Raw genomic sequence first — 15,690 nt, forward strand, 5'->3', positions numbered from 1 at the left:
TATTCTGATTGATGATTCTTGGCATAAGCACACTCATAGATCAGGAATGGCTTGGTTCCTAGAGAGTGGTGATCCGGGGGATCAAGGGCAACATCAGGGGGAGCTAGCAGCATGCGGAGATGAACGCCTGCCTACAAGGTCTACACTGGGCGACAACAAATTGCCAGCAGTAACTATATACACGAACTCGGTGCCTATTATTCTACTACTAAGAAATACACAGGTAAATGATATTGGTCTTGTTGGACGGCAGATCGAATTTGACAGCTGGGCGCATCTTTTGATTGGTGCTGCATCCAAAAGATTCCACGGGACTTGGTGCAGAAAGCTCATGACTTAGCTACTATAGCCTACATTAGTCTTTCGTCCTTTAATAATTATATGTAATTTGCTTAAGCTTATATCAAAACAAAAAAAAAAATTATATCCCCACGATAGGCTCATTGTAATAATGTAACAAGCTATCCTAAATTTTTTTATTGTACTAATATAATTGGTTAACTAGCTACAAAGTTTTTAGAAAAAAAATCTTACGATACAGATTAATTAATCAGAAAGACTTGCGTGGACCTGGTCTACAATAATATTATTGTGGACCCGAGATTTATACACACGCAACTTACGTTATATTGAACACATTGACCCTTATTTTTAACATAGTTACTTTTATTAAAACTTGTATAATGTTAAATATTATTGTGAACTTGAATACGACGTTATGATCCTAATTTTAACACAGCGACCTTTTTTATTCATATTGACCAGTATATAAAATACTTCATTAAAAAATTTACCTCTTATAGCCTATACATTACCCACTTAACTTTTATTTCAACATAGTGACCTTATTTTTATTATAGTAACTTTTTTAGTAACCTTTTTTTTATTAATAAAAAACCAAATTTTCTCTAATATTAGTGGTCCACAATAAATTATTGTGAACCAGGTTCATTTAAAAATTTGTGTTAATTACTACGCTAGCTACACCATATGTAGATATGGACCATATCTAAGGGTCTGTTCTCTTACGTTGAAATTCAGTTCAGTTCAACTGAGTTCTGTTCAGTTCAGTTCAGTTCAGTTCAATTCAGCTCCTAATTTCCTTCTCTTATAAAATATTCATTTCAGTTCAGTTCAGTTCAATTCAGTTCAGTTCAGCTGAGTTCAGTTCAGTTCAGTTAAGTTCAGCTGAGTTCAGTTCAGTTCAGTTGAGTTTAGTCAATGAGAACAGGCCCTAACTCTCTATAAGCAATCCTAAAAAAAAAAAAAAAAAAAAAAAAAAAAAAAACTCTCTATAAACAAGTCATTATGCAATTTGGTAGTCTCGTCAACTTGACTTGGTATACAAGTAATTTAATAACAAAATACGAAATGCAGGCAAGATTTCCGAAGCCCTAGAAGCTTGAATTGTGGTACTTAAAGATAATAATTTAATTTATAATGAGTATCCTAAAATTCTAATCAAACCCATACAATTTAATATTTTTTTTGATGCAACCCATACAATTTAATTGAAGATTATTTAATATCATTTTATTAAACTCATACATACCATTTCGAGAAAGTCTAATTGAAGATAATACGGAGTATAATATTCAAGTCAATAAAACAACAACGCCTGCTTTTGATTTTCAGCCGCACCTTAAATACAAACATGTATTTCTTTGACTTTCATATATACCAAAAATAAAGAATATGACACCATTTATGAATTATGAATTGAACAAAACAAGCCATACTGAGTTACTGACCAAATGTTTCCTCTATATAAAGGGTACCAATTGCCTCTAAGAAAATACAACAAACCAATCTACAAAATTATATCTACACTTCAATACTTACATTAGTATCAAGTTAACGATCTAACACCACCATACACCACCACCTTTCTAGCTATTAAAGGCTTTCACAATGAACAATCTATCATATTTTATCGTCTTTTGTCTCCTCGCCTCTCTGTCTCATGCCATAGAGCTCGATTTTTGTGTTGGGGATCCTAGTCTTCCTAGAGGACCTCAAGGATATGCTTGCAAAGATCCTGCTAAAGTCACAACTGATGATTTTGTTTACACAGGCTTTCGTGGTGAAAAAACTCCTAATAATGTTTTTGGAAACAATGTAACACTAGCATTTTCAGATGTGTTCCCAGCCTTTAATGGTTTAGGCATATCTATGGCCAGGTTAGACTTCGCCGTAGGAGGAGTAATTCCCGTACACTCCCATCGTACGTCAGAAGTTCTTATTTTGGTTAAAGGTTCAATCATTGCAGGTTTTATTGATACCAACAACACTGCATACTATAAAAGATTAGAGGTTGGTGATGTCATGGTGTTTCCACAAGCCATGCTTCACTTCCAAATCAACGTTGGCAAAACTCCAGCTACTGCATATGTTAGTTTGAATGGAGCAAACCCTGCACTACAACTCACTCCTACTGCCTTATTTGCTGGGAACTTACCTGCTGACATTGCTCAGAAAATTACACTTGTGAGTAAAAATGAAGTCATGCGGATGAAGCGAGTATTTGGCACAGCTTAACAAAATTCTTTCCTGAATTATTCTAAATTCCAACATAATAAATTATGTAATTTTTTAATAAAAAATATGTATTTTTAATTTATGTCCTTTGTATTCCTTCATCTTTTTGTATAAATAAATACTCCTTACATATATTTTGTTATTTAATTTATGTTAGATAATGATACATACTTTTCGAAATTCCCCTTTTCTTTGATGCTCATCACTTGGCAGAAATAAAATCACTCTTGTAAATTTAATAGCTTAATTTTTTTTAAACAAATCAATTCATTAGTAAAAAGCCATCTGACATCTACAAATAAAATCTACATCAACAAATACATAAAACTGAATCAAACTAGGTTTCCTTCATCAAAACTACGATCGTTGAAAAGATCTTGTACCGTGGTACATCTCTCGCACACGTCGCTGGAATATACAGCCTTTACGGAGAGACGGTCTAACGATTTTTTGTAGCCGTAAGAATTAATAGCTTGATAGATTAATATTTAGACATGATATGCATTAATGCTAGTGACACGGTGAGTCAGGTGACACCCAAGTCCAAATGCTTGATAATGTGCTTTTATACTGACATTTATCATTTGTGACTCGCTATACACCAAAAACATACAAATATCCTTCCATTTGGAGCTTGTTGCTTTGTGGATCTCATCAACATTTACTTGCCTTATATATTAAAAATTTGATTTACATTTGATGCATGAACTGACGGAATAATTATAATCATTTTTTTAATTTAACGAGTATCATTATGAAACATCAAACATATACCATTAACAATAATATTTAAGAAAATTTCACCAACTATTGTACACAATTTAGTAATTATATACTAAGAGTTGATTGATTTATTTATTTATTTTTTTTAAAAAAATAAAATAAAATTACCACCAACGTTTTTTCAAAACATAAAAAACTCCTACCTCTTTTCCTAAATGATGTCACTGTGGGCCCCACTATCAATCAATCAATTAACCTATACTAAAAGCGAATCTAAAGTGACACTTGTCACGATGTCAGTAAAAAATTTCCCGCCTTTTTTATTCTTTTTTTTTTTCCAAATTTGAATGACTTCCATTTATAATCTACTCATAATACTTATTTCCATTTTCACAACACATTTAATCCAATCATACTCAATTAATTTTTTTTTATTTTTTTTTAACATATATTTTATATGATAAGAATTTTTTAGCTACAAATATATTAACATAGATTAAAATTAAGTATTAACCTATACAAAAAGCGAACCTAAAGTGACACTTGTCACGATGTCATTAAAAAATTTCCCGCCTTTTTTATTTATATTTATTTACTTTTTTGCCAAATTGAATGACTTCCATTTTATAATCCACTCATAATACTTATTTTCCATTTTCACAACACATTTAATCCAATCATACTCAATTACGAGTAATTTTTTTTTTTTATTATTTTTTAACATATATTTTATATGATAAGAATCTTTTAGTTCCAAATATACTAACATAGATTAAAATTAAGTATCGAAATATATCAATATCAAAAATTATTATATTACTATCAATTTTTTTTCCTCCAACTTAAAATTTATTTTAATTAAAAATAGAAAAAATTATTTTGGTAACCTACTTTGAAAATTATACATAACGTTTATAAGAACAACTGAACAAAATCATTTTATAGATTAAAATTTATAGTTTGTCAAGACATAACTTTGACCATCAATATCTTTAACTAGAGACTATTATTTTGTTACAAATATTGTTTTAGGTTAAATTATTGTTGAATCAACATCATTCTTTATAATTTTTGTTGTAAAGTCCAATTATTACCGTGCATGGCTCGGGACTTAACCTAGTTTTTCTTCTATGTTCTTTTGATTCTCACTTTTGTTCTCCCCTCTTCTTCCTCTTTGTTTAATTTAAAAATGTTAATTTACGTAGTTACTCCTTTTAAAAGTTTTACCACACTTTTATAAATAGTGTTGAGACAATTATGCCCCTAAAATATTTTATTACATATTTATAACTCTTGAAAATAGTGTGTGGGATATATATACCCCTAAAAATAATTGTTTAACACTACTAACAATTAAAGTTGTTACATAACGCCAAATGAAAGAACTTCTTGATCATGGCTAACTATGACGTACGTATTGCGTGCGTTAGCCTGCCAAGTACCATTAAAAATAACATTTAAATCATGATGATAACTTTTGGATTAAGCTAAAATAACAACTTAAGGGTCTATTCTGTTCACCAAGCTTATTTTCACTTATTTCAGGTTTGATAAGTTCAGATAAGTTCAGTTCAGGAAAAATAAGTTCAGATAAGTTCAGTCTAGGAAATATAAGTTCAGATAAGGGTTGTCCTAGTTTAAATTAAATTACAACTAAAATAAGTTTTAATAAGTTCTGATAAGTTCAGATAAGTTAAGTTAAGTTCAGATAAGTTAAGTTAAGTTCAGATTAATTAAGTTAAGTTCAAATAAAATAAATTAAGTGAAAATCAGGTGAATAGAACACACCCTTATCTCCTATCACATTGTGTGTAAAATGTAAGGTCCTATTCTGTTCACCTTATTTTCACTTATTTCAGGAAAAATAAGTTTAGATATGTTCAGATCAGGGTTTATAAGTTCAATTAAGTTCAGATAAGATAAGTTCAGGAATAATAAGTTTAGATAAATTCAGATAAGTTGTGATAAGGGTTAATCAGAGCTACCCAAGTTCAATTTATAATTAAAATAAGTTCTAATAAGGGCTAATAAGTTATGATAAGATCAGATAAGTAAATATTAGGTGAATAGAACGCACCCTAAGTGTTCAAATTTTTTTTTTTTTTTTTTTTTTTTTTTTTTTTTTTTTTTTTTTGGGTCATGTAGTAATGATTTGATCTGGAAGATCATGAGATGTATATAGTAAATCAAGATCTACCTCTAATCTAAACCGTTTATTTAATATTTAATATTCAATCTTGACTATTCATGTTATTGAGTATTTTCTACTGACCAAAAGTCAATCAAAATCTTTAATAATGGGAGAGATCAAAATGTAGGGTAGTGATAGGAATAATTAACATTTTTTTTTTTTGACAGGAACTAACGTGTTGGGTAATGATAGGGATAATTACCAAATACGTAGTATTATAATAAAACATTACACTACACGTTGATTCCCATAAATATCGCAAAATGTAGGATTATTTTTTTGTTCGTTGTGAAGCTATGTTAATTTTTTAGGTATATAGTTTAGTATCTGATCTTAAAATTTTTGCAAGAGTCAAACCTAAAGATGTAAGATGATTAGGATTGTTTATCAGAGATTGCCAATTAAAAGACTAATAATTGTAATTTTTAGCCAATTTGAGAACTAACCCATTCAATTTATTATTCATAAGGTTTTTGTTCTAATTTCATGAAAAAGATTTTTGACGAAAACAATTTTAATTAAATGAATTTGTAAAATTTTATAAAGTTAATGGTTTAGAAAAATAAATTGATACAAATTCAATGATTAACTTAGTATAATTTTTTAAAATAAAACATTTGTCAGTTGTGAGTCTTGTGACACATAAAGATGCATATAAAAAACTACCCATTCTGTTTTTATTTTTATTTTTTTTTAACCCACTTTTCAGTTTGAGGTTGATTTCATTTTTCCACTCACTTATATAACTTTTTATATATGTTAAAATTTATTTTGATACCACCTTGCCATTTACCATCTTATCAAATTTTCTTAGAAAAATATACTACATGTATACGACATACGAAAAATTAATTAAAGAGGTTTTTGAGAGGTCGTACAATTGTAAATTTCATCAGATATACAGTTAAGAAAGAAAAATAAAGCTAAGAACATAATTAAATACGGAGTACTAGCTAGTAGATATACTAAATAATTTTAAATTTTAATTTGTGAAAGTGCTGGATCGCACCATTTTTTTTTTTTCAACTTCTACTCTCTTTATATTTTGAGGTTGATTTCTTTTTTGTTCTACTTACTGTGCTTTTATAATTTTTTACGTTTGAAGAGTTTTTTTTTTTATTAATCATCTTATCATACTTTCTTAAAATAATATTCGGTAATTAAAGAGGTTTTTGAGAGGAGAATTGTAAATTTTATCTCATACGAAATATACATTTAAAACGGAATAATTTAAAGTTTTATTTGTAATAATGCTAAATCGCATCAAATTTTCTATTCAAGTCAACATTTACTATTCATTTTGTAACGTGTACAATCATTTGAAAAAAGGAAATAGGATAATACCTTAGAAATTTGCATGCTTTACTGATTTTATAAAAAGGGTGCTAATCTCTGAATTAGTTCATTTATCAAGCCATCTACACCACCTATAGCTCTAGCTTACACAATGAAAAATCTTCCAGTTTTCCCCATCTTTTGTCTCTTAGCTACTCTTTCACATGCCATCGAGCTCGACTTTTGTGTAGGAGATCCTAGTCTTCCTAGGGGACCCAATGCGTACGCTTGCAAAAACCCTGCTACTGTCACAACTGATGATTTTGTTTTTACAGGTTTTCGTGGTGAGAAATCCATCTCAAATATTTTTAGAAATAATGTGACTCTAGCATTTGTAGATGAATTTCCAGCCTTAAATGGTTTAGGCATCTCTATGGGAAGGCTAGATATGGCCGTGGATGGAGTAATTCCATTACACTCTCATCGTACATCAGAAGTTATTATTGTTGTTAAAGGTACGATCATTGCAGGGTTTATTGATTCAAAAAATGTGGCTTACTATAAAAGACTTGAAGTTGGTGATGTCATGGTCTTTCCTCAAGCTATGCTTCATTTCCAGATCAATGTTGGTAAAACTTTAGCTACCGCGTTTGTTAGCTTGAATGGTGCGAACCCGGGTTTACAAGCCACAACCACCTCCTTGTTTGCTGGAAATTTGCCTGGTCACTTAGCCGAGCAAATCACACTCTTGAGTCCTAGGGAAGTACAGCGGATGAAGAGAATGTTCGGCACAACAGCTTAATTCCATACGCCACATACACTTATTGTGTTGTAACACTATATATATCATCTTTGTTTCTATTGTACTTTCATGCCTAAATATTCTGATAAAGATGGTAATACTGATTGTTGCCAATATCATGCATGATGTATGTTAAGTTTCTGAATAATAAAAGTTCAAAACGTCCCTTGCTCATTTGCTACTCCGTAATATTACTTTCATATTTTCATCCAATAAAATCGTCTCATTTCTAAGCTATTTTAATTTTATTGTCAAACTTTGATAAATTGAGCTATAATAATTCTCATTTTAATACTAAAATATTATGGTCATAGAGATATTGTTAGATTGGTCAATGTGTAGTTTTATAATACCATTTCTTATGAAAATTTTAAAAATAACCACCTTTAAATAACCCCTATTTGAAAATAACCACTTTACTTAAATTTTTTTTTTTAATTTATTTATTTATGTATTTAACCACCATAAAAAGGAAAGTTTTCAAAACAAGGCACTTCTGTTATTTTTTCTTACAATTTCGAGCTCGATTTGAACCTTTTAGGAGCAAAATGATCCCTTAAACTTTAACCAAAAAATTAACGGCATGTAAAACGAGACAATTTTAAATTGTTGCTTTATTGTTGATTTCGAGCTCAATTTTGCCCCTTTAGGGAAAAAAAATGACCCCCAAAAAAATTTAAGCTCCATTAATGAAAACCGTCATGTGGTAGTAAATTTATTATTTTTTTCTTTTCGAAGGTGGTTAAATACCAAAAAAATTAAGTAAGGTGGTTAAAATTAAATAGTGGTTTTTAAAGGTGGTTATTTACAAATTAGACTTTTTTATATAATTTTTGTTATTACATAATCAATGATATTAATGGTCAAAATTACAGTTTAAGGTAATTTTTCAATGGTTACAATAATTTTGCAACCCTTGCAATCATTGAATTGAATAATTAGGCCATCATTTATTTGAATACATAATACTAATCATATATATGTATAAAGAGAAAGAGAAAGAGCATTTTGGGTGATAAATTTGTGTTTTCCCAAAATGCCTTTCCCAATATTAAAAATTTCCTCTCTTATTAAAAACTAAAAGTTATATTTTATTTTAATAAAAAAAACTACTCTATCATAACTACTTTTTAATTTTGATAAAAAAACTACTCTGATCTATCATTCCTAAAAAAAAAACCCTACTCTATTATAACTCTTTCATGTTAAAAATTAGTTAACTTTAATTTAAATGCATCAACAAAATTGACGGTTACTTTTTAATTTCATGTTAAATAAATTGATAATTTAATTGGTTGCTTGATTATTTTAATGCCATTGGAATTTTGTTTCAAACTTCTTGCGTGGGTACTCCACAACAAAATGGGAGAGTTGAGAGAAAGCATAAACAAATCTTGAATGTTAGTCGGGTATTACGCTTTCAAGCAAAATTACCAATTTATTTTTGAGGGGAATGTGTTCTTGCAGCCGCACACTTGATTAATCGTACCCTTACTCCCCTATTGCACAATAGAACACCTTTTGAAATATTATTTGATAAACCTCTTTGGATGCTATTCGAACTTTTGGGTGTTTGTGCTTTGCTCATAATCAGAAAACTAAGGGAGATAAATTTACGAGTCGAGTCGAAAGTGTGTTTTTGTGGGATATTCGTTTGGCAAGAAGGGTTGGAAATTGTTTGACCTTGCATTGATTCTAAAGAATTATTTGTGTCCCGAGATGTGAAATTTTTTGAGGATGTTTTTCCGTATGCATGCCTAGAAGGTGTCAATATTTCTTGCAATAATAATGATGAACATGATGTGCATAGTGATTTTATTGAAAATAATTTGGGAATTTACGAAGATGCACAAGATTTGGAAGCTAAGTTGGACTTATGTTTGATGATAATGTGGCTACGGCTGGGCATGAAGAGGAGGCCCAAGTTCGTAGCCCACATAATACTTCTGGGAAACACGCTGAACCAACCCCTATTGGGCCTTCTTCTGGTGTGTCCGCTGGACATCCAGCGACAGCTGTGTCTTTGGTTCAGCAGCCCAATTCGGCTCCAATTTAGCAAGCCACCGAACCAAATCCACTTCAGGAAGACATGGGGCATGGGTTATGTAAGAAATTTCCAAACATTAAGCATCGGAATTCTGTGACACACACAGTTTCTGCTAATAGTCCGTCCTGGCGTCCTCCAACACTTCCTATTCCGATCACCTCTCAGGTACTCCTTATCCTTTAGCACACTACATAAAATTGTGACAATTTTTCTGTAAATCATTAGAAATTTCTTGCAGCCATGATCAAGGGTAAAGACCCGAAATCTTTCAAGGAGGCAATGAAACAGGATGGATGGCGCAAATCTATGAAGGAAGAGATTCGTGCTCTTGAGGACAATGGCACATGGACCCTGGAGCATATACCTCCCGGGAAACGTGCTCTTGGAAGTCAATGGGTCTATAAGAAATTAAGACCAAATATTTGTCAAATGGTGAAATTGAGCGTCTAAACTCTAGTTTAGTGGTTTTCGGTAATCACCACCAAGCCAAAATTGACTATGATGAGACTTTTGCACCCATTGGCAAGATGACTAATGTTCGTGCTTTTCTTGCGGAAACTTGCAAGAATTAGGAATTGCATCGTATGGATGTACATGATGCTTTTTTTGCATGGTGACATAGGTGAAGAAGTCTGCAAGAAGTTTCCCCCCGAGTTTGAAAGCTCAGATCCTTCTTTGGTGTGTAGGTTGCGCAAGTCATTGTATGGCTTGAAATAAGCCCCTAGGTTTTGACTGAGGCAGGTATGTTGGGTTGTAAACCCATTGATACTCCGATGGAGCAGAATCATCGTCTTGCTCATGCTTCCGGTGAGCCGTTTGCTAATCCGGAACAGTATCGTCGTTTGGTTGGTCGTTTGGTTTATTTGTCGGTCACTCGACCGGAGTTGAGTTATTCAGTTCATGTTTTGGCACAGTTTTTGAGTGTTCCACAGGTTTCTCATTGGGATGCGGCCATTCGTGTCCTGCGCTATCTTAAGGGTAGTCCGGGACAAGGTATTTTGTTGCGACCTACGACGGATTTACAATTGACGGCGTTTTGTGATAGTGATTGGGCGGCATGCCCCTTGAGCCGGCGTTCCTTGTCAGGTTATTTTGTTTTCCTTGGTCGTTCCCCTGTTTCTTGGAAGTCTAAGAAACAGCCTACTGTAGCCATATCATCTTCTGAAGCTGAATACAGGTCTATGGCTCTTTCTTCCCGTGAGTTAAAATGGTTGAAAATGTTGTTGTTTGTTCTTGGAGTTAAGCATTCAAAGCCTATGCAGTTGTTTTGTGATAATCAGTCGGCTTTGCATATCGCTAAGAATCCGGTGTTTCATGAAAGTACGAAACATATAGAGGTTGACTGTCATTTTGTTCGTGATGAGTTGTTAAACGGTAATATTTCTACCTCATATGTTTCGACGGGTAATCAGTTGGCAGATATTCTTACCAAGGCTCTTGGACGACAACAGTTTGGTTTTCTTTTACGCAAGCTGGGCATTCGTGATTTACATGCTCCAACTTGAGGGGGAGTATTAGAGTTTGGTTGTTATATTTATGTTAATATTGTATATTTGGCAAGTTTATCTTGTTAGGAGTTTTAGGCAAGTTATGTATTGTGTATATATATGTGATTATTATCAATACAAAGTGCAAGCCGTTTTCTCCAGTATTTCCTTGAGTTTAACAGTTGGAGACGATAGCCTGTTTCAATAGTTTTTCAACAACTAATCATATGCCATATTCTGATAAGTAACGAGAAAATTATACTCATTTTACGAAGAAATGCTGGGATTTCTTGACGCTCGAACGGCTAACGAACACATCTGTGCTAAAATTAGCACGATTGTTCTCTACATAGCAATAAATTATAATTAATAAAATTATTATTAAAAATATTTATTATAATTAATAAAATAATAATAATAATAATAGAACAGAATTGAAAAGTTCTTCAATTCATAGAAATTTGAAAGAACAAAACCTTAGTACTTCATTTAATTTATTTTTATTTTTTAAATTTGCAACACTCCTTTACCAAGACTGACACGAGCAATCCCTACCTTATAAAAAGTGCAAGACTACTCTTGTCAATAGTGTTATGCCAATTTCACCCTTCAAAATGTGTATTTACATATATACCCTCATTAATTATGTTCAAGTTTTTTTAATTAAATAGTGTTTGGATAATTATACCATCTCAAATGTTTATTTACTTATTTGCCCTCATTAATGATAATTACCTCTTTATTTTAATTGTTAAAATATTGTGTGGACATTTATACTCCTAAATATATTTCTTATATATTTTCTCTAATTATACTGCTGAAACTAAAATTTTGATATTAGGTCAAACCGAAAGATATTCCAGATATGGTAACTATAACGCTTACATCGCACGCGTTAGCTGCCCTAATTTAAGAAAAAGTTAAGAGAGTGAATTGACAAATTTTTTTAAATAACTTTACCAACAAAATGAGAAAAGGGTTAAGATGTTAAATTATTTCATGCTTTAATTTGGTTAATTAATTTTTCTATTTACCTTTTCTCTAATCACTTTCTCAAATAGAGTGTTAAAGAGATGTGTTGCAATATTTAAAAATAAAAAAATTAAAAAAAAATAAAAAAAGACCCATGCAATTGGCAAATTAATTAGCAAGGCTAAAGGCTACATAAATCATTTTCCTTGTTATAATTAGCAAGTGACCTATGTAATTAGCAAATTATTAAGCATTGCTTGCAAAAAATATCTTGAAATATTATATGACCAACACGCATTAGACAAAAATATGCGTATATTAAAAAAGAAAATTTTTACTTTTGGTACCTCAAAAATGCTCTGTTGACTTTTAGTACCCGTCTAAAATTTGATTTTATTTTGGTACCTATATCAAATTCTAAAAGTATAGTTTTCGGTACCACTTAACGAATTCCGTTAGGGTTCCGTTAGTAGTGGTAAACTAATAGATTTTTTTCTCGACTTGCGTACTGAAAAATGTTCCATAAAGGTTTTGAGGGCATCTTAGTTTTAAAGAGTCCAAATTGAGCTCGGAATCGGCAAAAAAAACGTAAGTGTCCAGTCGTATCATAAAATATATCGATTTGGGTTAGCTGCAAAAATTGTTCGGGTAAGGTTTTAGGGGTCGGCCTAGTCCTTAAGGGTCCGAATTGAGCTCAGAATTTGCAAAAAAGTAAATGCCTCGTTTGCGTGTCCAATAATATTGATTTTAACATTATTATTTTTAGGGGCTTACAGCTCTTTTCCTCTCACATTTCTTCTCCATTCATCTCTCCTTAATCACCTCCATTTTCATGGCTCTTTTCTTCTCTCCTCCATATCATATCTACTACCAACTTCAAAGACAGAGGTTGTTCTATCCTTGTGGCAGAGCTCTGATAATGGCTTCCGACAAAAAGTGGTTTCCAAACCCCGACAGATACTTCAAATCCGCCTAAAAATCGAGACACTCCATCTTATTAACCACCTTTGACGTCATGGTTGTTGCTGAGAAAGGCAATAATGTTTCAATCTGAGTCGATTATGAATTTCTACGAGTTTCACGCCGGATCTGGTGCCAATATAAAAGAGGAGAGCGAGAGAGAGAGAGAGAGAAAGAAAGAAGTGGAGTAGAAGGAAGCCAGGTTTGAGCTTGAGAAGGATAACAATGGTGGAGCAGTAGTATTGTTGTTCCTTTGCTTTTTGAAAATTTGTTATTATTAATCCCAACTTTGGGTCATTTACTTTGATTAATCCCAACTTTCCATTTTTATTAAATAATCCCAACTTTGGGGAGGGGGGAGGGGGCATTTTCTTCTATTAGGTCATGACCGGTCAACAAAAGCCAATGACCTATTGTTACAGGTAACATGACACTTGTCAAGCCCAAATTTGTCTAAAAAATAAAAAAAAATTTGAAAAAAACCAAAAACTCCTCTCCCTTTCCGTTCATCGGACCACCCTAACCGCCTAGTCTCATCCCCTCCCTCGTTGGCCCACCGTCCCACCCCCACCTTTAGCGTCGCCACTTAACCCGGCCCTTGCATCGCACAACACCACCCTAACTCCCCCCACTCACGAAACACCCCTTCCCCACCATGTCGTTAGGGTTTTCGATGGTTTTCGTGAGTGGGGGAGGGAGATTAGTGGTTTTTGTGATTGGGGGAGGAAAATCAATGCTTTTTGTGAATTGGAAAGGGAGATTGGTGGTTTTTGTGAGTGGGGGAGGGAAATCATCTTCGTGAGTGGGGGAGGGAGATCGGTGCCAGAGAAGAGGGTGGAGGTGAGCCAGGACACTGGAGAAGGCGAACGGATGAGGTGGTTTTGAGGGAATGGGCATGGGGATCTGGTGTTTTTAGGCAAAGGGGAGTGGAGTTGCGGTAGCTTGGGGGTTGTTTTCGGCGACAAGGGATGAAAATGGTGGCTTGGGGGTTGTTTTCGGCGACAGGGGGCTGGGGTTGCAAGTGGTTTTGGGGGAAGAGAATGAGGTTGTCGACGGGGTTACGGAAGGAGATGGTGGTTTCCGGTGGGTGCTAGGGAGGGAGGCAGTAGGATGAAGGTGGCTTGGTTTTTTTATAATTTTTTTTATATTTTAACTAATGAAATTGCGACATATAGCATTTAAGAAAAAAAATTAAAAAAATTAAGTTTTAAACAGGTCACTGGTCATTTGACCTGATAAAAAAAAATGCCCCCAAAGTATGGATTATTCAATAATAATCGATAGTTGGGATTAATAAAAGTAAATGGCCCAAAGTTGGGATTAACAATAACAAATTTTCCTTTGTTTTTTTTTTTTTTTTTCTTTTTTTTTTGCCTCTTCTTGTTATGGTATTATTGTAGACGGACTCATGGTGACTTGGTGAGTCCGTTCTACACAAATTTTTCTTAAAATTAAAAAGTTTGAAGGTGTATAATAAAAATGTAATTTATCTGACTGTATAATCATCCCATGCAGTAATTATAGTTTTCAATTCAATCTATCAAAGTACCAATTATCACAAATAATTATTTTCCATTAGTTAGCTATTTTGTTGAAACATTTAATTTAAAAAATATAAAACCAAAAACTATAATTGAAGTTAGAATAAAATAGGTCGGAGTACACTTGAAGAGATTAAAAAAACAAATAATAATGTAGACCTAAACCATACTCTTATCAAAATCAACGTAACATATTCACCCGAAGATAAAATCAAGGGGACTTGATTACTGCAAATATCGAGTCAATAAAATGATACTTGAATTTTTTTAATTGGTCAAACTGCTGGATTGCTTTATATAGTTTTTACGCAAGTAACATCATTTACTATTCATTTATCTAGGAACACTTGTCTACTTGTCTCAAAGATTATTCCATAACCAAATCTATAAAAAGGGTGCCAATTGTAACTAAGCTTAGTAACCCAATCTACAACTAATACTAATATTTTCTCTCATTCTAAATTATCTCATTCTTCAAGCCATCACCTACACCACCTATTTCTAGCTAGCTTACACAATGAAAAATCTTTCGGTGTTTGCCATCTTTTGTTTCTTAGCTTCTCTTTCACATGCCATAGAACTTGACTTCTGTGTCGGAGATCCAAGTATCCCTAGGGGACCCAAAGGATACGCTTGCAAAGACCCTGCTACTGTCACAGCTGACGATTTTGTTTACACTGGTTTTCGTGGTAAAAAAAGCACCTCAAATGTTTTTGGGAACAATGTTACTTTAGCATTTTCAGATACATTCCCAGCTTTAAATGGTTTAGGAATCTCAATGGCAAGGTTAGACTTTGCTGTGGGTGGCGTAATCCCCATACATTCCCACCGTACTTCAGAAGTTATTATTGTTGCAAAAGGTACAATCATTGCAGGTTTTATCGATACAAACAACATTGCATACTACAAAAAACTTAAAGTTGGTGATGTCATGGTCTTTCCTCAAGCCATGCTTCACTTCCAGGTCAATGTTGGTAAAACTCCGGCTACGGCATTTGTTAGCTTGAATGGTGCAAACCCTGGACTACAACTCACAAGTCTCTCCTTGTTTGCTGGAAATTTGCCTGGTCACATAGCCGAGCAAATCACACACTTGAGTCGTAGGGAAGTAATGCGGATGAAGAAAATATTCGGCACAGCTTAACCTTCCCATG

The 15,690-nt window shown here is 32.8% G+C and overlaps 3 protein-coding genes across 3 annotated transcripts; all 3 read left to right on the top strand.

Moving 5' to 3' along the window:
* The first annotated feature begins 1,911 nt into the window (after nt 1–1,911).
* On the top strand, nt 1,912–2,538 carry LOC145611603 (auxin-binding protein ABP19a-like). Its single transcript, XM_081666945.1, has one exon. It carries the CDS (start codon nt 1,912–1,914, stop codon nt 2,536–2,538), a length of 627 nt encoding a protein of 208 aa, XP_081523071.1.
* A 4,361-nt stretch (nt 2,539–6,899) lies between these two features.
* LOC145612614 (germin-like protein subfamily 3 member 3) lies at nt 6,900–7,685 on the top strand. The gene has a single exon (XM_081667951.1). It carries the CDS (start codon nt 6,900–6,902, stop codon nt 7,527–7,529), a length of 630 nt encoding a protein of 209 aa, XP_081524077.1. The 3' UTR covers nt 7,530–7,685.
* Nucleotides 7,686–15,053: 7,368 nt separating this feature from the next.
* Nucleotides 15,054–15,680, top strand: LOC145612602 (auxin-binding protein ABP19a-like). Its single transcript, XM_081667941.1, has one exon. It carries the CDS (start codon nt 15,054–15,056, stop codon nt 15,678–15,680), a length of 627 nt encoding a protein of 208 aa, XP_081524067.1.
* The last annotated feature ends 10 nt before the right edge of the window (nt 15,681–15,690 follow it).

This window comes from Chenopodium album, chromosome 24 (genome assembly GCF_948465745.1).
Source record: "Chenopodium album chromosome 24, dcCheAlbu1.1, whole genome shotgun sequence".
Lineage (NCBI taxonomy): Eukaryota > Viridiplantae > Streptophyta > Magnoliopsida > Caryophyllales > Amaranthaceae > Chenopodium > Chenopodium album.